Source organism: Lepidothrix coronata, unplaced genomic scaffold (assembly GCF_001604755.1).
Source record: "Lepidothrix coronata isolate B3197 unplaced genomic scaffold, Lepidothrix_coronata-1.0 Scaffold39, whole genome shotgun sequence".
NCBI classification, from domain to species: Eukaryota; Metazoa; Chordata; class Aves; order Passeriformes; family Pipridae; genus Lepidothrix; species Lepidothrix coronata.
In genome coordinates, this window is record NW_016690219.1 from 6,586,440 (window position 1) to 6,608,647 (window position 22,208).

Genomic DNA, 22,208 nt, shown 5'->3' on the forward strand with positions numbered 1-22,208 from the left:
CTAAACCACATCAGATAAATCATCTCCTCCAAATACCCTTCTCCTCCACTCCCTGTGATGAAGGCAGCCACAAGTAACGACCTCCGGAGCAGCTGCCTGTGTTGTGGACATGGGAAATGTGGGAAGATGAAGCCCAGCTGGAAGGGCATGGATTGACAGGACAAGGGGGAAAGGCTTTAAGCTGACAGGGTAGATTTAGATTGGATATTAGGAGGAAGGAATTCTTCCCTGTAAGGGTGGTGAGGCCCTGGCACAGATTGCCCATAGAAGTTGTGGCTGCCCCATCCCAGGAATTGCCAGGTTGGATGGGGATCGGAGCAACCTGGGATAGTGGGAGGTGTCCCTGCCCATGGCAGATGAGCTTTAAGGTCCCTTCCAGCCCAAACCATTCCATGATTCCATGAAGAGGAGGACACAAGATACTGCAAAGGGAACAGATTAGCCTGGTATGACAGGAGAAAAGACCAGTCTAACCCACCACAGCTGCTTTGCCACATGTACAGCTCAGGAGTGATAAAGCATCACTGGACAGCAGCAGTGGAAGAATCTATGCCTTTTATTCATTTATTTCAGAAAAATACTTTTGCTGAGTTTATCACAAGTCATTTAACAACAAACAACAACAAACAAAATCCGTACAAAAACTGAAGTAACAGAAAGAATGAAACGAACAGGATAAAATACCAGAGACTGTTAATTCCCCCCACCCACTCAAAAATCAGGAAATACGGAAGTAGAGAAATTTTCCTTGAGTTCCTTTGCTGAAGTTTGATCCATTGAGTTCAACATTTTTGAGGAGAAACTACATGCCTCTGCCTGGCTTTTCCACCAGCCATTCTTCCCAGCAAAACTCCACACACAGCCCCGAGCCAAAGGAACATATTTCACTTGGGTATAAAACCTACCAAGCCAACCTTTTGTTCCTGAAAGGCTGTAAATCAAACCCCATCATTTCTATCCACTGTTTACACAGTTTGGGGTCCATCTACCAAAGGCAAGAGCCTGAGGCTGCTGGGAACCCGCAGGCACTGCAGCAAAGGCAGGGTAGCTCCAAGCTTCCAGAGTCACTTGGAGGCAAGGAAGAGACATCTTAGAGTAGCCACTCTTCCCTCCAACAAGGAAGCCTACCATACATTTTAAAAGAGTGAGTTGAAGGTAAGGGGACCTACAGGGGAACTGGAACTTGTCTACTACTAGCCCAAACAGGATGAGTAAGAAAGAAAGAATCCTAAACAACAACAACAACAAGACAAAACGTGACTGTAATGCCCCATAAGGTAAGTGTCACTCAAAAATTGTACGTGAAATGCTACATCTGTTCTTCCTCCACCCCTTCCTCTTCCCAAGCCCGTTCTCTGACTATCTAAAGACAGAAAGAGAGAACTACTGCTGGTATTTTACAGCTCTTCTAGGCTAGGACAGGAGAACACTATGCTTCACCCCAAAATTCACAGGCTACTCAATTCCTGATCTCCTTAGGATGGATAATGGACACAGACTACAAGCCCATGGGAAGGGTGCAAGCAATAGTGTTACACTGGAAGTAAAGACCTGCAGTTTTGGATAGTCTCCATCACCTTCTGCACTGTGGTGGACAAGAGCTCCTGTGTGGGGTTGGATCTTGGTGTTGGATTAAAAGCTGGATTTTTATTAATTTGGAGGTGTTTTCCAACCTCACCCAACAATTCTATGGTGTTTTCTGCAGATGACACAGGGCTTGACAAGATGGGGCATGAGAAGAGCATCCACTCAAGGGAAGTGAGCTCGTGGCATTTAATACACAGAGCTGTCAAGGACAGACTGACCAATAAGGGCTTGTAAGGAAAACACTCCATTTGGGAAAGAAAAAAGCTCTTTGGGCTGAAAAGAAGGCTCGATCTGCTGAGAAATGACATGGACATAGAAGCAGTTACTGTGGGCTTGCAGCTGAGGGATTGTGCTTGGACTAGAACACAGAGACAGGAGCAGCCTCTCTGATGGAGAGGGGATTGCAAACCTCCAGGATGACAGTGGATATTGCCTCACAACAAAGGCTCAGCCTAAAAAAAAAAACAACCTGCCAGGTTTGGGTCTAACAGAAGGATGGGGATTTCTGAGTACTAAATACAGGGGAGGGCAAAAAAACCCCCCATCGCCTATAGGTTTAAAAAAACAAATGATAGAAAGAACACATGGAAATGTTTCCATAACAAACTATCCCTTTTCCTGGTAGCTCTATCAAAAAGAAAACAAAAAACCACATAAACGTAGCATATGCTGTACATACATACTAAAGAGGGGGGGTGTTCAGCTATTGCTAAAGTACAGAGAGGCTACAACATAAGGCACTTGGGATACAAAGCATCATCGGCTACTGTACGAAGAGACAGCACTGTGCAAGTGGAAAAGCTGCCTGAAGCAAAGCAGGCAGGCAGGAGGAATCATTCAGCAGCCAGCTTTTTGGGGGGCTGTTACGTGTCGCCTGTTAACAGAGTCAACAGCTCAGCTGCTGTGAGGCACCGGCTCTGCGGAAAGGACCGGCCGAGGCTCCGGAGAGATCCCGGCCAGCAGTCGCTCTTGGAGGGCACATGGCAGTGGATGGCTGGGGAGGGGAAGAGGAAGGGAAAGGAAAAACCTCTCACACTAGACCTTTTCCACGTCCTCCCTAAACATAAAGCTCTTTTCCCCCTCTGGTCTCACTGCCCCACGGGTACTGCCATTGTCTCTGAGCCAAAATGCGTGTTATTGACCCAGCACGGGCTGTGAGGAGCAACTGCAAGATACCTCCAAGGGCTCTGCTCCAACCTCCTTCCTCAGCTCCCCCGAGAAAGGGGGAAACCCTCTCCTGCCAATATCTCTTGTTTGACACTCACAGGTCATGAGGATGGAGGATCAACAGGAATTTGACCAATTGTCCTCGTATCCCTGAACATTTTCTCCCTCCAGTGCATCCCCAACAAGGAGAGGGAAAGGAAGGGACAAAAGTCACCCACAGAAACAGGGAAAAACCCCAACTCAACTCAAAGAGGGGCAGAAAATCAACTCTCACCCATTCCTCAAAACACAACTGATGAAAAGAACACCTGCGCCAGCCTCAATCTGAAATTGCACTGGGAGAGAGCCAGAGCTCAGCTGCCCGAAGGGCTGAGCAAGGGGCACACCAAGGATCAATCCTGGACTGCCTATGGAAGAGCACCCCAGCTCCCCCCAGCTCTGTGCCCTCTCTCCTCGCCCAGCCAAGGGAACACACGAGTCGCCTGTTCCTGCAGCGGCAAAGCAGAACTAAAGCTACGCCCGACTTCGCTGCACAAGAGGCACCAACAGCAAAGCCCAGCTTAGGGACCGCCCTGGAGGAGAGTGTGGGGTGAAGGGTGCCACTGCTGCTCACCCGGTGTGTGGCACCCCAAAGAAGTTCAGTGAGATGGCACTGACCCACGAAACCCCACGCAGATGCTGCTCCTCAGCAGCAAGGGATCAAGCCGGTGGGATCTGGCTTTCCACAAAAGCTTCTGCCAGCACACGGAGGTGGCAGCGGGCAGGAGCAAGAGGGGAAAGTGGTCTGCAGCAACAGATGGCCTCTGAGGTAGATTTGAGACAACTCCATCTGCCAACAGCTACCGTCACAAGTCAGGCTTTTCCTAAAACACAAGCTGCTCCTTGCAGCTCTGGCTTCCTTCCCCTTCCCTCCCTGTCATCTCGTTCACAGCTCAGAAAGGGATGAAGGGGCTAGGTTTTTTGGAAGAAACCCTGGATTTGATAGCACCTTGGGTGGATACAAGCACTGTATCCTTTTGAAACAAAGAGTGAAGCTGGTGGCTACCGATGGCACGGCTGGACTGGTATGGTAGGGATGAGGAAAGCTGAGGTGACAGCATGAGGGGCACAGTCCCATTGATGCGAAAATCCTTTGCAGCAGCCAGTTTGTCATCTGGACATGGTCAGGAGCCACAAGAACACCAGGTCCACGGGGCAAAGACAAGCTGGCAAAGGGCCTGGGCTGACAGGAGCCAGGCCAGTGCTCAGAGTGGGGCAGGACTCGAGGTTTCACCTGGACTTGAGGATGGTGCTGCCCCATGACAAGGCACTGTGAGCTGGAGAGCTGCTCAGCTCTTGGGGCTGGGAGGTCCAGAAAAACCACGGGGCAGCCAAGAGAGACCCAGCTGTACCAGAAGAGCTGGGGCAAGCAGAGGCTGGGAGGTGGGCCTTCCATATGAAGAAGGAAATTCTCTCCTCTCTCTGCTGCCCAGCTCTCCAAAATTAGCTCAAAACCAGGGGTCAGAAAAGCCCCACATAACCAGGGGTCCATCATGAGACAAGACAGGGCTGAGGTTCCTCCCTCAGACCCTGCTCTCTCTTTGCAGCATCACCACCCTGCTGAGCACTGGCCCCATCTCACCTGAGAGTGCCCCAGGGCCTCAGGATCTCACAGCCCCAGCACACTCCCCCAGGAACCTGTTCCCATAACATGCATTTGGTGCCTTCAAGCTGTCGTGGCCCTGTCTCAGGGACTCAGGGAAGCACCATGAAGAGAGAGGGGAGGAACACGCTGTGGGAGAAAAAAGGATCGTTTGGAACCGTCTACGACACATTTGTAACCATTAACCAAAATAACCAAACACTAAAATAGAAAAGAAAAAAACCAAAATTGCACACTCATTTACCATCAAACAGAGGAAGGCAAAACCAAGAGGGCTGGAAAAGGTTCCTACGAGGGGAAAGGAGCAGGGGAAAGGGACCTTTTTGGTTTTATTGCAAATGGTTCAAGAGAGCAAGAGAGGAAGGGAGGAGAGCGAGAGACACCTTGGGAAGATGACTGGTTTCCAAGCCACTCAAGACGCTGCCCGTGAGGACCAGGAGGAGGGGCTGCTTAGTCTTGGTATCTCGCCCTCCTCCCCAGGAGACAACCCTTGGCTTCTACGGCGACTTCAGCTTCTTGGTTCGAGGTGAGGTGCCGTTCTCTGCTTTCACCACCCCGTTTTCATGGTAACCTGGGGACAGAAATGAAAGGCAATGAAGCTGGTGAAGGATCTAGAGGTTATGAGGTGCGACTGAGGGAGTTTGGGTTGTTTAACCTGGAGAAAAGGAGACTCAGGGGTGACCTTATCCCCCTCTACAACTCCCTGACAGGATGGTGGAGCCAGGCGGGGGTCAGGCTTACTCCCAGGGAACAACTGAGTGGACAAGAGGATGTAGCCTCAAGCTGTGCCAAGGGAGGTTCAGGTTGGACATTTCTTCACAGAAACGGTGGTTAAGCATTGGAATGGGCTTCCCAGGGAGGTGATGGAGTCCCCATCCCTGGAGGTGTTCAAGAAACACATGGATGTGGCACTTAGTGCCATGGTCTAATTGACATGGTGGTGTTCATCCATAGATTGGACTCGACGACCTCAGAAGTCTTTTCCAACCTAATTGATTCTGTGATCCTATGGAAAGAGGAAACTTTGTCCCTTGCACAAGCCAAACCCTCTCAGGCCTGGCCCACAGACATGGGGAAAGCCCCCGCTATGCCAGGACGCTGCTGGGGACCCCCTGAGGGGGTGCTGAACCACAGGACTGATACCTCCCACGGTGCCACCCATCCCAGCACTCACCCGAGTCCCTCTTGAGCGGCTTGGTTTGCTGCTTGGTGCCGGTGGTGGCGGCAGCGACTCGCTTCCGACTGCTCTGCTCGTTCCAGTACTCCCTCCAGCGCCGCAGCTGGAAGTGGATGAAGCGCCACATCACCGAGGCCTGGAAGAGGCACACCAACAGCAGCACACTCATTCTGGCAGGGGCGGAGAAGAGGCAGGCTGAGAACAGAGCAGCGAGGCCACGGCCGACCCAGCCTTCCACCCACACCGGGGCTGGTGGCCCCCTGGGTGGCAGGTGCCATCCCTACAGCTGCCACCATCTCCCCTTCCTGCCATCCCCTGAGCAAAGAGCAGCCCCTTCCCTTTCTCTCGACACCATAAAGCTCTCAGGTGCTCAGGGCATTGCTGATTGTTACAACTTCAGGGCAAGAATGGATCAACAGGATCATCTCGACCAGCACTGCCCAAGCCACACTCTGCACAGTCAAGGTATGACTTTCCCAACTTCTCTGTACATCTAAAAGATGGATGTGGCTGGAATGGAGCTAAGAAAGTCCCCCAAATCTTCGTGTGTGCCAGCAGTCCATGGCTTCAAAAAGCTTGGGAATGACCAGGCCTAGCAAATTCTGAACTGAACCCAAAGCTGCTCTATGGCCGAGAAAGGGTCCCAGTCTTGACAGACAGACTGCAAGGCATGAGGAGCCCATCCCCTATTCTGCTTCCCATGTCAACAGAGAGAAAAACATGTCCAAGCAGAAGGGAAAATGCATTTTCCTTGACCACATCTGTGTTAATGCACTTAAAGGTGAAGCAGGGAAAGCCTGTAAGCCTTTCTCTAGGATAGACTCATGGTTTATAACTTCATTCAATGAACACCTTATTTGATGGTTTTTCCCCTCTGTAGTCTTTAAACCCCTTCTTGCTTCCTTCACACCCCTTCAGCTCATTAGGACCTTCCCTAAATGGAACCAATATCAGATCCCCACTAGCATTTGGATGGAGCTGTGAGCAGCTTGGTCCAGTGGAAGGTGCCTATAGCACAGGGTTGGAAGGAGAAGAGCTTTGAGGTCCTCTCCAACCCAAACCATTCTGTGATTCTGTGACTTCCAAACTCGGCAAAACCCACCTTGAGATAACACAGCCAAGGAAGACACAGCAGACATTCCTACCTGAAAAGGATATTGTTGAAGAGGAAGCTGAAAAAATTCCCTCTCTCAGGATCCAGGGCTTGGCTCTCCACCCGTGGCAGCCCGAAGCCAATGACCAGGATGTACAAGGTGAGGGTGAAGAGCCGGGTGACCACGAACACGACAGCCCAGACATTAAACCTGTGGGAGGGACAAGCAGAGCTGTGGGCAGGAGCAGCTTCCAGCACTGAGATCAAGCCATGTGGCTCTCCCAGGCTCTGGAGGAGGTGGAAGCCCTGGGCAGCTCCCCTGCTTACAGCTTCTCGTTGTTCTCATCCGTGAAGTAAACCAGCCGGGCCATGTGGAAGAAGAACTCAGCCAAGTACTGCAACAGCAAGAGGATCAGCCCCAAGCGGGTTAAACTAGGAGGGAAGAGGAAGAAAAAAGCATCACTGGTCAACCATCATCTCTCAAATTCAGCTACAGCCTCTCCCCTGCCATTCCTGAGCTGCAGCACCACCCTAAAGCCAGGCCTTTCTGCAGCAGCGGGGGAAATCCCTGTCCCCAAATCATCAGCACAGCCCAAACCAGTAGGAATCCAACACAAACCCCTAACTGCTGGCAAGGCTGCTCTGCTTTTTATCACAGAATGATCTGTGTTGGAAGGGACCTTAAAGATCATCCAGTCCCAACCCCTTGCCACGGGCAGCGACACTTTCCACTACTCCATGTTGCACAGAGCCCCATCCAACCCAGCCTTGAACAGTTCCAGGAATGGGGCAGCCACAGCTGTGCCAGAGCCTCAACACCCTCACAGGGAAGAATTTCTTCCTAATATCTAATCTAAATCTCTCTTTAGTTTAAAAACATTCCCCCTTTTCCTATCACTACCCGCCTGTGCAAAAACTCACTGTCCACTGAAACACTCCACTTTATTCCCTTTAAGCCTCCCACCCCACTGAGGATTCCCAGGTGACTCCCACTGCAAAAGGAGCTGCTCAGCCCCATCCCTGGAGCGGGATGTGGTGCTGAGGGAGGTGACTCACTTGAGCAGGTAGGCGCCGGCGATGTGCACCAGGTAGAGCGTGATGCAGCGCAGTTGGCGGGGGATCTCCTCCTGGCAGGGCAGAGAGCCATGTCAACCTCTCAACCCTCTTCACCTGCCCTCTCCCAAAGCTCCCTCTCCCAAAATCCAGCGTGTGGGATCCCCAGGTGGTCCACCTGGCTCTCACCTTGCGAACTTTTTGGAAGTAGAGCTCCGGCAGGGCGTGCAGCCAGTACGCCAGCTGGCACAGGTAGAAAAACTTCACCTGGAACCTGAAATGCAGGGATGATCCATGAGAGCCAACCCAGGGCATGGCAGGACCCCAAGGACCTGGGTGGCAGGGCAGCATTGGGCAATCCCTCCACTGCTTTGAAGCCACAGGATTTAGGAGGTATCATTTCTGGGCTGAAATTATTTGTTGAGCTGAGACAGCCACACCTGGAGTTTATCCAGATGCTCCTGCTGCGGTCTCCATGCCCTCAGCAAACCTCACTTTTGTAAAAATCCAAAAAGGGAGGGTTATCCCCCACTTCATTCCTACTGTGAAAAATAAACAGCGAAGAGACTTGCCCAAGGTGATGCAGAAAACAGCCAGGATGAGTAACCAGGGTCACAGGACCTTCCTCATGGGGGAAACCCTCCGGAACACCCTCCCCAGGCTCACACACGAGGTATCCACCATTCCTCATGACCTCACTGCAGCATCCTTGCAGCAGGGTGCATGCAAAGGGTGCTGTGCTGTCAGCACCCCTCTCCCAGCCACAGGGAAAACCGTGAAGAGGAAGGAAGTGGTCAGCCCCGGAACAAAACACCCTCGCAAGTGCTTACGGAAGATAAACATGCGGGTAGTTTTCCCACAGACTCCGGGGGTTTGATACGTATCCTTCCTGAGAAAGAGAAGAGATGCAAGGCTTCAGCAAAAGAAACAGGTTATGTATGACAGGGTGGGCTGATGTTACAGTGTAAAAAGGAACTGGGGATGACACCCAGCCTGCAGGAAAAAACGTGTCCCCTGCGAGAGCCAAGGCTGAGCTCACCAAAGCTCAGACACATTTTTGGGTCTCTAGCACCCCTATAAAATCTCTCCAGGCCCTGTGTTTGGGGGCTGAAGGCTCCTTGCTCGGTTGCACACATGATCCCACGTTCAGGACAGGATGTTCTGGGGTTTGGGATGCTCTGGAGGCGTGGGGGTGAGATGCCTGCAACTGTGTGCATGGTCTGTGGGGCTTCTCCCTCACTGGCCTGTCCAACCAAGTATCACTTAAGCAACCAGAAGTACTACTGACAAGAAAGGGAAACAGAAAACACCTACAGAACCAATTTATTATGCACCAATTTATTATGCATTGGATAGTTTTATTTTCCACCTCTTAACTTATGCTTGCAGGGCAGGTTACAGGATGTGGCTCCCCTCTTGCTCCTGCCACGGGGATGCTGCACTGGGCTTTGGAAGGAGGTGCTGGCATGGGAAACTTGTCCTGCCGAGTCACCACCATCCATGCCCTGTCTGCCCTAAGCCCTTTTTTCAGCTGGGGGAGGCCAGGGGAAGTGCAAGTGCTGTGAAGGGCGACGTGCTTTGAGCACATGGGGTGTCTGGGGAGCACATAATGGCAAGGAGGAGGCTCCAGCCCCACAGCTGCTGAGGGATGGGTCTGGCACTGGGAAAGGGGAGCCCAAAACCAGCAGCATCAACTGTGTTATCAGTGTTTCCCTCCTCAGAGCTCCATAGGGGAGAAGCAGTGCCAGCAGACCTCTGAAATGCTGGCCTTGAAAGCAGTACTCTAATTGGAGCTGGTAGGAACCCCCAGGCAGTGGGGAGGGGACCTGTCCCCAAGGATCCATCCCCAGCTGGACCCCAATGGCTGCAGGCAGCAAAGCATCATCACTTCACACTTCCAAAATAGCCACAACACCTGTTCTTCCCTCCCCCTTCCTCCCCAAAAAGACATGTTTTCCCTCTGATTTCTTCTCCCAGCAGTTTTGGGTTGACACATTTGCAATGCACCCAAGGAACAGCGTGGCTTTCCTGTTCTCAGCGATCTCCTCACTGCCAGCTTGCCAGGAAAGGGACCACAAAGAGGGATCCCAAAAATCCGCCCATTAGCCCCACAACCCTGCAAAAGGCATCCAAAAACCTCAAAGCACTGAACGTAAATAAAGAGGAAAATAAGAATCTGAGAAAGATGATCTGGAGCAGCAGATGGAGATGATGAGACCAGGTAGGATTTCTGAAGACCAGCTCCAAAATATCTCACATCCCATTAGCTTATGCCTTGCACAGTGCAGGAGAAGGATCTCCCAAAACTGCCCTCACTCAGTGGCTGGAAAGATCCACCACACTTGAAAACTAAACTTGCTGAAATGTGCCAATTTTGGCCCAGGGGCTGGCTGGGGACTCTGCTCCCAGTGGGATTTTGTGCTCCAGAAATCCCAAATTCCCCCTTGGCAACCCAAATCCCAGCCATTCCCGTGCCTTACCGTCACCACGACGTACAAGCACCAGATCACAGAGGTGAGGTGGAAGGCAACCAGCTGCCCTGACTCATTGAACTTGCTGTGTTTGACCTTGGAGAGATGCAGACGCCTGTTGATTTTCTGGGAAGGAGCAGAGGAAGAGAGAAAAAGCCAAGAACACATGAGCCACTGGGTCATCAACCCTCTCTCCTCCTCCTGCTCCTCATCCCAAGCAGCCTCCAGAGGTGAAGGCTCACTCATAATCACCACCTTAACCCCCAGAACAGCATTTAACTGCAGCAGGACCATGGGATTTGAGGTCTTCTGGTGGCTCAAGACATGGAATGGCACTCACGTCCAGGGCGTATTCCTGCACCACTGCGTGCAGGATGATGGCAATGAAGATGTAGAAGAGGATTGTGACCAGATCCTTCAGCCCATAGTGATACTGGACCAGCTCCCCATCTGCAAAACACCAAACAGTGGATCAAATCCCCATGACCCAAATGATTTCCAGGTGGGGGTTTAAGGGTTAGTGGGGCAGGGGGGTTATTCCCAATATGGGGATACTGGAGAGAGGTCATTACTGTGCCAGGGTTCCATCCAGGGTTAGTTCATGGCAGAGGTGGGTGGTTTCTCCTCCAATAGTTACACACCTCAAGGGAGGAGACACTCAGGACACCTCAAGCTTCCCTGCCAGAGATGAGGGACAGCCTGGGTATGGAGGCAGGAACTTATCAGCCTGCAGGGATGAACACATGGAAGGCTGAAGTAGGTGATGGGATCAAAGATGCCCCACTGGGAACATGAGGGCTCAGGATGGCATTTCCACCCCCTCAGTTATGATCCAGTATCCAGTCCCTTCCACACATTCCTGAAAGCTGCTGGAGCAGGATTCAGCTGCTGAAATGCAGATGCCTTGTGCTATTAAGAGATCTGAGACAGCAGCAAGGGGATGGAGGATGAGAAATAGGACCCACGAGAGGCCATGCTCCTCTGGAGCAACGGGAGACCCAACAGCACCCAAAATACCCCAGACAGCTGCATTTAGGTGACTATTTGCAGCCCTGCAGCTTATGGGGAAGAAGCAGATTTAGGAAAGCTGCTGTCCTTGTGGTGCACTGCAGAAAGCGTCTTGTCACCAGCCCTGTTTACCCTTGAGCAAAGCTTCAGTTCAGATTTTTAAGATTTGAACAGGATTTATGAAAACATCTGGCAAAGGATATGAAAACACCCTGTCTATAGAAGCCTGGGCTGGGTGCTGTGCAAGCCCAGAGGTAAACATGGTGCCTGTATCCCACAGCAAGGCAAAAGACTGAATTGCAAGTCCCAAGAAAATAATATCGTGCACATGTGCAACTGCTCTGCCTCGTCTCTCCTCTCTCAGAAGCTGCTCTAGCAGGAGCTGTGAGGGATGTGAAACAGCCTTGGAAAAATTCAGATGAGCAATAACCCTTCCTCCAAACAAGCTGCTGCATCAAGGTCTCTCTCCCCGAGGCCTCAGCCACCTCATGCTCTATACTGAAACCCCATTACCTGGCTCTGGTGAGGTGTTTCTGTGCCCTCCCTGAGTTTTCTGGCATCAGGAAACAATAAATCCCTTAAAAACCAGCAGGAAGTTGTCTGGACTGTGCCATAGGGGAGCACAGACCAATTTAATCTGGGAGCTGGATGACTTCTTCAGCCTCAACGTTCAAAGATTTTAAGGGCAGAGCTTTTATCTTCCGCATGTCTGCCTCACTGTAGTCCCACTAATCCCAACACCCTGCTCTTTGGATGATTACTCAAACACTCCCAATTAACTGCAGTTTTCTGCCACCAAGCCAGGCTCTGTGCCCCGGGCGTTTGGCTCATCCTGAGCTTTACCCAAACCACCTCCTGCTGTCTCCACGCCAGTGCCCAGATCGCTGCCAGATCCAGAGGGGCTCTGGGCCAGGAAGGTAGCAACCAGCAGCCAAAATATGAACAGGGGCCGAGCCTCCAGCTGCCTCCTGGCTGGCAGCTGGGGCACATCCTCTGGTCTGTTTGGTTCAGAGCTGTACCACCTCGGAGCCTCCTCAAATTACTCCATGTGAACCAGGCCCATAACCTGCCCTGTGCTGTGCACCACGTGCACCTCCACACATTCACCTTGTTCCATCCCTCCAAAAATCAGCAAGGCAGGAACTATTGTGCAGCCCCTGCTGCTTAGCAAAGAGGTAAATCCCTCCCACTCCTCAGCAGGACATGGAGCTACTCCAGGCATGCAATCAGGCAGTTTGATCCTGCCTGACTGGGCTTGGAGCAGGATCCTCACCCTGCAGGGAGCACAGAGCAGCCTGGCCATGGCAGAAACACAGAGGAAGCCCCAAAACCCCCTGGAAAGCATTTCTTCCCAACCCTGGCAGCACGAAGGCTGGCAGACATGATCAGAGTGCTCTGAGCTGCTCAAACTTTGCTTCTTCCCAAAATATCTTATTTTTAACATCTCCTTTACCACCAGACAAGAGCCTGGGCAGTGTGATCAGTACAGGGTGAGCCCGGGCCAGCTGGCAAAGAGGATTTGGGACAGACCACGACTCAATCCTCCCCTTGGGGTGTCTGGAGCAGAGGCATCTCTTACCTGCTGTAGGCACACTAACGTTGTACTGAGGTAAGATGAACAGGAAGGCAGTCTTGGCTGTGACCTGTAAAAGACACACAGAGGGGGAAAAAAGCAAATCAGCTGTTGATTCCATTCCTCTGCCACCATTTACTCTCTTTTCCTACCACAAAGGGAAAGGTAAATTGTCCAGGGAGATGTACAGGCACCTGCTTCACTTGCAGAAACATCTTTCAGCAAGGAGATTGCAAGGGAAGTGGTTTGACAACAGAAACTTGGGATTTGGGAAGGAGAAAGAGAGGTATAAAGGAGGGAGAAACCTGGAAAAACAACATAGCTGGAAAAGCCATGAGCCAACCTGACAGGGAGCATCCCTCCAGGAGCATGGACCATCCTCACATGTGACCTGCTGCTCAAGGGACACTGGGAACTGACCCAACTGGCTATTTGCATTAATTAAAACTAGCCCTCATTCCCATCCACTTGGGCAGCCACACTGGGAATCCAGCCTGAGTAGGGATGGCAGCACCCACACATGAAAAACTCAGAGGCTGCAAAGCCCTATGGACTGGCTACACATGGATTTAGCTCCACATACTTGTGGAGACTCCTCCACTTGGTGAGGCTGGACCCCTCTAGGGTCCATGCAGGCATCCATGAAGGTCCAGCAGGGCAGGGGAAAAGCAGCTTTGACAGACATGCTGAACCTCACACTAGTTACCCACAAGATTCCAGATGCATGTACAAAAAAGGAATAAAAAAGCCTGGGATGACACATCAGGGCCCCTGCAAACCAGGGCTGTGCTGCTCACTCTTCATTTATTGAATCACAGAATAGAATCATGGAATAACCTGAGTTGCAAGGGATCCACAAGGATCACTGAAGTCCAACTCCTGGCCTTGCACAGGACACCCCCAGAATCCCACCAGGTCCCTGAGAGTGTTGTCCAAAAGGTCCTTGAGCTCTGGCAGCCTTGGGGCCATGACCACTTCCCTGGGGAGCCTGTTCAGTGTCCAACCTCCCTCTGGGGGAAGAACTTTTTCCTGATATCCAGCCTAAACCTCTCCAGAAACAGCTTCATGCTGTTCTCTCTGGTCCTGTCTAAATTGCTTTTAATTCAAGGGAATGATCCTTCCCAGCAATGAAGCAGGAGGGTTTGTGGGAATGGGGCACAGCATTCCACCCCAGTGCATCCACAGGATGAGACCAACACACCCTCGAGCCCGGGACCACAGCTCAGTGCACAGACATCTGACAGCAAATGTGTCTTCATCCCATCCAACCCCACAGTGGCAGCAGGTCACATTTCCAAGGGCTCCCAGCCAACCCTCCAACGCTTTGCAAGCACCCACCTTCATACACAGGCAGCCCCAAAAAATCCCATGCCCGTCCAACACCGATGGAGATGAGCTGCATTTCACACAGACCTAGCTACCACTGTTCCAGAGCTGCAGGCTATTAAAATCCCAGCTGGAAATTGCTCCACAGCTTGTGGGGGGGACACAGGGGCTTTGCCAAGCGTTCCCATTCTGCCCCCATGAGCATGGAGCAACCAGCCAGTGGCTCTGCTCTGCTGGCACAGGCGAGGGACAGAAAACTCCACAGCATCTTTTCAGGATGTTTGGGGATTTAATTTTTTTTTCCCACTTAAAAAAAAGGAAATCCCACATGTTGTGCTCTTTCTGTGGAGGAGTAGATGCAAGAAAGGCTCTGCTGCAGGATATGGAGACCACGGGCAGAGTTTGGGGTGGGGATGGAAAAAGCGCATCGCCCGGCCTTCAGCTGGCTTAAGGAGATACTGCTGGCTCTTACAGACCTTGCTGGCCAGGAAAGCCAAGTTGCTTCATCCCAGAGCGGTACAGCACATCCAGGACCTGGACTTCACATCCAAACCCCACCACAAGCTGGCGCAGGGTATGATACAAACACACAGAGCCGGTGGTGGCCGTGATGCTGCAGAGATGGGTGGACGTGTCATGGAAGTGCTGACGGCAGCAGGCACTGAAGGATTTACAGCTACCCAAGTACCTGGCTGACATCCAGAGCTATAAACAGCTGGAAAGAAGACATCATCTCCAGATGAAGCCTCCTAACCTGCTGAAGGGGCCACAGGCCAGACTTGTAAGTCCAAGAAAATTACTCTGGAGTATCTCCGAGGTGGGAAGAAAAGCCAGCACAGTGCTCAGCCCCAACACAGTTTGCAAGGACTCTCCTAATCTTCTTTTCTAGAGGGCCTGGTGATGGTTTCATCCATCCAGTCCAGCATCAAGCAATGCTTTGTCCCATCTCCACACTCGCCTTTGCTTCCTATAGGCTGGAAGACCACCAGCAGCTTCAGATATCACCTTTGCACCCCCTCACCTTTCATTACAGAGGGGTAGTGAGTCGTTTTCTAAAGTCTAAGTAAAACATTTTACTGCCAAAGATAAATGTAACTTCCTGGACACAGGCAGGCTCCTGACAGACCGATTTCCAAGGACAAACTGCTTGTCTGCTCCATTTGACAGATGGGGGAGCCCAGGCAAACCTGCAGCCACTCACTAAAGTGCTACAGCGGCCAAATATGAACTCCAGGCATCCAACCTTCCCATCTTACAGAGTTTACATGGAGGGAAGGTCTCCTCTAAGGCACCAAAGGCATTTCCTTCTCCTGCAACCAGCTGGGAAGTGTTCACACAGACTATGAAACACACACCTGGCCAGGGAGCCTCCCCCTCCAGGCACCACCACAAGGACATCTTGGTTCAGACAGTCATTGCTTCTAGAAGCAGATGGAGCATGAAACACATGAGATGAACCACCCTGAGCAGGACACTGCTACATTCCTCCATCTGGAAGGTGAGGGACACGCTGCACATCCATGGGGGGACCTGCATCTTGTTGATGTTACTCATGACATGCCCCTTGCCAGCGGGCACAGAGGGACAGGGGACTTGACCGAGGTCATGGCTGAGCTCCAGCAAGTGAACATCAAGCTTCAAATTCCCACATAACCCCCTCAGTATCCCGTCAACTTTATCAACTGGGAGCACCCATGGTGCACCCATTGCTACACAGCCCTGAGTAGTGTATAGTCCCAGACACACCACGGAGCAGCTTAAGCCTCCTGGAAAACAGGGAATGCCAGAACCGTGACCTCCAGCAATGGCACCTCCAGCTCCCCTGCAAGGCAGAAACCAGGTCTCCTTGGCTTAGGAAGGAGCAACGAGCACCAGGGATGGCAAAGCTTTAGGGATTGCATTGAGCATTTCACAGGCAGCCAGAGAAAGCAGAAGTTTGGAACGGGAAGAGCAACATGAGTATTATTCAGAGGCACAAGACGTTCGCTGCCTGTTTGTTCTGAAACAAGATGCTGGTATGGGAAAGGAAGTGCCAGGCATGCTCCTGCCCTGCAGGGCAGGAGAACAACCAGAGCTGCCACCAAACTGCTGCTGGCAGAAGTGGAATTCATAGAATCATAGAATAATTTAGGTTGGAAAAGCCCTCTAAGATCACTGAGTCCAACCATGAACTCAGCACTGCCAAGCCCACCACTAACCCATGTCCACAAGTGTCACGTCTACATGTTTTCTGAACACTTCAGAGATGGTGATTCCACCACTGTCCTGGGCAGCCTGTTCCAATTCCTGAGCACCCTTTCAGTGAAGACATTTTCCCCAATATCCAACTGGCTATTAAAATCCCTAAACCTTCCCCTGCACAACTTTTTATAGGGTGGGAGAGGGGTTTCTCTCCATGGAATGCACAGAGCAGGGACCATGTAGGAAAGGCTGTACCTTCCTCATCCACCACTCATCTGCTCCTTGCCCGTCATTAAGGGCATCTCTACACAGAGGGAGATGCTTCTCATCCTGCCTTGCATGAGGGATGTGGTAACTGGGGATACAGGTTAGTGATGGGCTTGGCAGAGCTGGGTTGAACACGATGAACTCAGAGGTCTTTTCCTACCTTAATAGTTCTATGATTCTATGTGCCTGAACCAAGTAAATTTGGGAAGCAGTTGTCCTGGGAGCTCTCTACAGTCATGCAGAGGGAACAGCATCCTCAGCAGTGAGTGGGTTTCTGGTGGTTAAAGCCACTAATGTGAGAACCAAAGGGCAGACGGATGGTGAAGACAGAAAACTCCACGTGTCCATCAAGACCAGAGTTTCCTGTGATGCTCAGGACAGCGATGAGGCTGCTTCTCATGGCTAAAAATCAAACCAGCACATCCACCTCACAGCCCTTGATGGCAGAGCAATGGATAAAGCCAAACAATCCCAGCACTACTACACTATGCATCTTTATTTACTATGCATCTACTATCTACCACCAGGCATCTACTCCTGATAATGTGGTGACTGGAAAAATCCAAAAACCCACCATCCTGGAAATTGCTGTTTAATACAGAGCAGCAAAGCTCTCCCTACTCTTTTTTAGAATCACAGAACAGCCTGGTTTGGAAGGGACCTTAAAGATTGTCTTGTTCCAACCGCCTGCCATTGGCAGGGACACCTTCCACTAGACCAGGTTGCTCCAAGCCCCATCCAGCAATTTAAAAAATGCTGGTTTTTCCCTGCCATAAAAGGCTCCAAGAGTCCAAACCCAAATCCCAATTACACTTGTGCAGATAAGCAAGTGGCTTTTAATAAAGGGATTTAAGCACATGCATCCAGGCAGTTTAGCACCTGTCCCAAAATCTACCTGCTGCAACTAAACACCAATATCTTCAGGAACGAGGGATAATTTTTGAGCATCTTTCACAGAGAGTTACCAGACACTCTATGAACTCGGGGAACAGCTTGCCCAGAGGGGTCGTGGACACTCCATCCCTGGAAGTGTTCAAGGCCAGGCTGGACAGGGTTTGGAGCAACCTGAGATAGTGGAAGGTGTTCCTGCCCATGGCAGGGGATGGAATGAGATGATCTTTAAGGTCTCTTCCAACCCAAACCATTCTGGGATTCTATAAAACCTGTTTCCCTTCTCAAAAGCCTCATCCTAGTGGGATTTGCAGTCGCTGTCTCTACCCCAGCCAGGAGCCCCCAGGCACTCTGCCTGCCCCACAGTCCTCCTTGAATTAAAATCACTTTGCAGGAAGGAAGCAGCTCCAAGCCTCTGGTGGGGGAGGCTGGGGGAGTTTCTGCAGTCAGAGCTGGGAAAATATTTCCAGGGCTTGAAAAACAGCTCAAACTAATTACAGATAAAACGCTGTCCGAAGGCTTCTCTCACAATATGGGGGTATTTTTCCCCCAACCAGTCAGAGTTTGAAAGACAAACTTGCTGACCCACGGTATGGATTGACACAGGCCCTATATGTAAACTAAAGCCCAAACTTTGGACCAAAGCCTTTAAAAGTAAACATCTGGCTGTGACAAAAACCCCTTTTCGAGGGCGGCGCAGCCCCTCTGCTCCCGCAGACACGCTCATCCCTCAGCACAGCATGATTTTCACTGCCTCACAGTCCCTCCTGTTTATTCCCTTTTTAAAACTAAACCTAAATTCTGCTTTTTTTCCCCCCTTTTTCCCCTTCTTCCCCAACTATCCAGCCCTTAACGCCGCCCGCATGGCCTCAGCTCCCACATCTGGCAACGACCAGGGGAGGCAGAAACATGTTTTGTTTTCCCGCATTAACAACGAGAAGGCCTTAATTTTTTAGAGTACTACGGAGGGGACCAGGAAGGGGGAAGTATATTTAGCAGGAAGCCTGGAAATAGCAGCTCATTCGTCAGCCGCCTTCGTTTGACAGTGTCACAACCCAGAGTTTGGGAGCCCGTGACTCACACTCTGCCCACAGGGGAAAGCCCAGCAAGGCCACGGCAGCTCTTATAAAACAATGGGTTTTTAACTCTATTATCACTTTCTTATCATCACCCCATGCGTAAAACTGAGCTTTAGTTTCCCCATTTTAGAGACTGCAGCAGCAGTCCCCATCTAACACACGAACTTGCCCAAAATCAGTGAGGTCTTCCCCAAACTCAACCCACTGATTGACCCACCCCAGACAGGACACAGGTCACCAGCCAGCTGCAGGTTAACCCCAGCCTGGCCTTGGCTTCATTTTTCTGCAAAGCAGGGTGGAAAAATACATGCAAAGCCATTTCTGTAGGAGGATGGGAAGCACCTGTTTCACGTTTCTATCACTGAAAATAGTTTTTCACCAAAAAAAAAAAAAAAAAAAAAGAGGAGGCTTTTCTTTCTGTGCTCCAGCAGCCACACACACGTGGCAAAATCCCTCCCTGGCACCACACAGACATACACCAGGTGTGTTTCACACCCTGAAGGCTTAAGGCAGGCTGGGAATGAAAAACACTGCATAGTGCCAAGCTCTGGACAGCTCTTTTTAGGGAAACCCCCTCCAAGCCCGGGATTTCCCTCTCTGAGCAATGCTATGATCATCTGAAACACTGGAATAATCAAATCCAACACACTCATAACACCGGTGAGCAGCCTCATGCCACACTTTGTGCCCCCAAATCCCATCATGTACCTGCTCCCTGCTGTGGAGGAATTCCCAGGTTGGTGAATCTGTTTGGAGGGGAAAGGTTGGGCACCCAAAAGGATACTCAGGGTGCACCTTGCTTGGGGAAAGGGAGACACCCAGCAGCCCTCCAGCATCATCCTGAGCAGGGTGCTGGAGCAAGGAAGCACTCAGCTCCTGGGGGATGCCTGGGAAAAGGTTAAAAATCTTATTTGTGTCTTCCCAAAGAAACCTCCCCTGCAGGAAACGGCCTATTGTGAGCAGGATTCGGCCGCTTCCGCTGAGCCTGAGCCTGGCTGTGGCCACCAGCATCAGGAAGGTGGAAGCCCAGCTGTGGGGTGGGAAGCAGGGATGAAAGGAGAAGAAGGGACAGTGACGTGTCCTCCTCACCACAGCAAAGGAGGAGATGAAAAGGTGTCAAAAGGCAGAAATATCCGAGCTGCCACCAAAAATCACTGTAGAGGGGTGGCACAAATGGGCATGGGTGGTTTGGAGGGCTAGGGAAGAGCAGAGCCTGATTTCTCCTCCAGAGGAAAAGAAAGCAGAAGAAATAACCATAAAAATAAAATAAAATAAAATAAAATACCCACAAGGAACAAGAGCTGTCTCAAACCCCATGCTCAGGCCCATGGTGTGATTCTTGGGCTGTGCTGTGCAGGGCCAGGAGTTGGACACAATGATCCTGATGGGTCCCTTTCCACTCAGCATATTCCATGGTTCTGTGATTCTGTGATGATGCCAGGAGGGGATGCAGCCAGGCAGTGCACAGGGAGCACTGGAACCCACCCCAGTACGGCGAGCACCGTCTCCCTGAGGTCTGCGGGGAGAGCAGCAAACTGCTGCCTTCAGCATCCCAGGGATATTTAATTAAAAGACACTAAAAAAATCAGGAACACCACAAACTCCTCCCTGCTGGCACCTCCACAGGGGGGTTCATCACATTTCAAACCATCCTCAGAGCATCACATCAACCAAAATCACTCCCAAGCCCAGCTACCACCTCTCCAGGACGGGGTTCCTGACATGCAACCATAGGCACCAGCATCCCGAAAAAACCACCTGCAGGGAGAAACCCCGAGATAGAAACGACACCTCACCGACTTTTTTCTTTTTCAAGTACCACAATGAAACTTGCAGCCCAACTTTGCATCATTTGCATGTGGCTTTGGAATGCAGCTGGCCCTCTTGGGCTAGTTTTGAAACCCTTAAATAAATATATATATATATGTATATATATATATGCACAAGCACATCAAAAGGGGATTTGAGTGCTGGAAGCCACTCGCTCATTCAAAGCATTCGCAGCAAAAAAAAAAAAAAAGGGGGGGGGAGGAAAGGGGGAAGAGAAAAGCAAGGGGGGCTCCAGCGGGAGGGAATTAAGGAAATGGATTTCCTCCTCCTGCGATTTGCTGCAAGAAGGAGCCTTTCCTCCTCCGCCAGGCCCCCCGGCCACCCCTTTCCCATCCGGATTTGCTTTGAAACGTGGCACTGCGCTGGAGGGGAGGGTTCAGCGGGGGAAGAGGGGGGGTCCGGCCCGGCTGTGCCGCTGACCACGGGCTCGCAGCCTCGGCCGTGGGTTCCCGGAGCCAAGAGAAGCCACACGGCCTCCTGCTCTCCCGTCTCCTCCCCGAGAAGAGGGAAGGGAAAAAAGCAAGCTGGGAGGGAAGGAGCCGGAGCAGGGGGAGAGCGGCATTCCGGGCATGGCGCTGGCGGGACAGCGGCATTCCCGGGGGGGCTCCGGGTGAAGGTATCCCATGGAGGAGCGGGGATGCCTTCTCATGGCCCAAGGTGGGATGGCCAGGATGGGGAAAGGCCAGGGAGCCGCTGGTGTCCTGCCCGAGGCCCAGGAGCCCCCGGTGCTCGTCCCACGGCGCTGGCTGCGGAGAAAATACCTGGAAAAGGGCTAATGTTAAAGAAGAAGAAAAAATGGGGGAAAAAAAAGGCAAAAAAAAATTCTTCCCATTTCCAAGAGCTGGGAATATCGGCCAGGGCTTGGTTTCTCTCTGTGTGAGGCTGATGCACTCCACTTCAGTGCTTGGGACATCCCTGCAGCAGCGGTGGGTTTGGAGAAGGGGGTTTGACATTCCCTGTGCTGCCCCTTCCCAAACCAGGGACCCCGGGCAGGGCTGGAGCAGGGGAAGAAGGATGTGCCACTCCAGAAGTCGGCACCAGGCTGGGTCCCCAAAGGAATTTGTGGGACACACACCTCTCTGGTGGTGGGTGAGATACAGGGAATGAATGAGGCGGCGCTGTGCCCCCCCAGACGGAGGGGTCCCGCACCGCAGAGCCCCCTCCCCAAGCGGGATGGCGGCTCCTGGCCGGGGTGCGGACCCCCCTGAGCCGAGACAGCCCCGGGGGGGGACACCCCGTGCAGAACTGGGTGGGTCAGCTGGTCCACAGGGTGGGGACACACACACAGCCGGCCCCGGCGGGGAAGGGGGATGCGGATGGAGGGGGGGCTCTCACCTCGAACATGAGGGCGATGAGGACGCTGAGCACCAGGCAGAAGCCGATGTCGGCGTGGTTGTGGATGAGGAACTCCTGGCTGAAGAGCGGGTGGCTCTTGGCCCGCCGGCGGAAGGCCATGGCCGGGGCCGAGCCGAGCCGAGCCCAAACTTCCCCGGGCCCCGCGGAACTTCGCGGAGCTCCGCGACGGCCCCGCGCAGGCGCCGCCGCTGAGCCCTCCCCGCGCCCGCCCGGCCCCGCACGGCCCCGGCCCCGCCCCCGCCCCGGCACGGCACGGACCCGGCACAGCCCCGGCACGGCACGGATCCGGCACAGCCCCGGGCACGGCACGGATCCGGCACAGCACCGAGCACGGCCCCGGCACAGCCCCGGGCACGGCACGGATCCGGCACAGCCCCGGGCACGGACCCGGCACAGCACCGGGCACAACCCCGGACCCGCCTCGGCACGGCACGGACTCGGCACAGCACCGGGCACGGCACCGACCCCGCCCCGGCACGGCACCGAGCCGGGTACGGACCTGGACCC

The 22,208-nt window shown here is 52.4% G+C and overlaps 1 protein-coding gene across 1 annotated transcript; it reads right to left on the bottom strand.

Annotated features, from left to right (window-relative positions):
- Nucleotides 1-544: 544 nt before the first annotated feature.
- Nucleotides 545-21,877, bottom strand: TRAM2 (translocation associated membrane protein 2). The gene is made up of 11 exons (XM_017813144.1): nucleotides 21,681-21,877; nucleotides 12,778-12,841; nucleotides 10,531-10,640; nucleotides 10,200-10,316; nucleotides 8,550-8,608; nucleotides 7,909-7,993; nucleotides 7,723-7,793; nucleotides 6,994-7,098; nucleotides 6,719-6,877; nucleotides 5,571-5,743; nucleotides 545-4,967 (listed from the first exon to the last, which is right to left on the bottom strand). Exons 1-11 carry the CDS (start codon nucleotides 21,798-21,800, stop codon nucleotides 4,894-4,896), a joined length of 1,137 nt encoding a protein of 378 aa, XP_017668633.1. The 5' UTR covers nucleotides 21,801-21,877; the 3' UTR covers nucleotides 545-4,893.
- Between the last annotated feature and the right edge of the window lie 331 nt (nucleotides 21,878-22,208).

What these genes read in the sequence shown, in the direction of transcription:
- TRAM2 (XM_017813144.1), bottom strand. Translation starts at nt 21,800, where the DNA reads ATGGCCTTCCGCCGGCGGGCCAAGAGCCACCCGCTCTTCAGCCAGGAG. An exon ending in TCATCGCCCTCATGTTCGAG is followed by an intron (nt 12,842 to 21,680) that starts GTGAGAGCCCCC and finishes TGTCTTTTACAG; the next exon opens with GTCACAGCCAAGACTGCCTT. An exon ending in ACTTCCAAAAAGTTCGCAAG is followed by an intron (nt 7,794 to 7,908) that starts GTGAGAGCCAGG and finishes CTGCCCTGCCAG; the next exon opens with GAGGAGATCCCCCGCCAACT.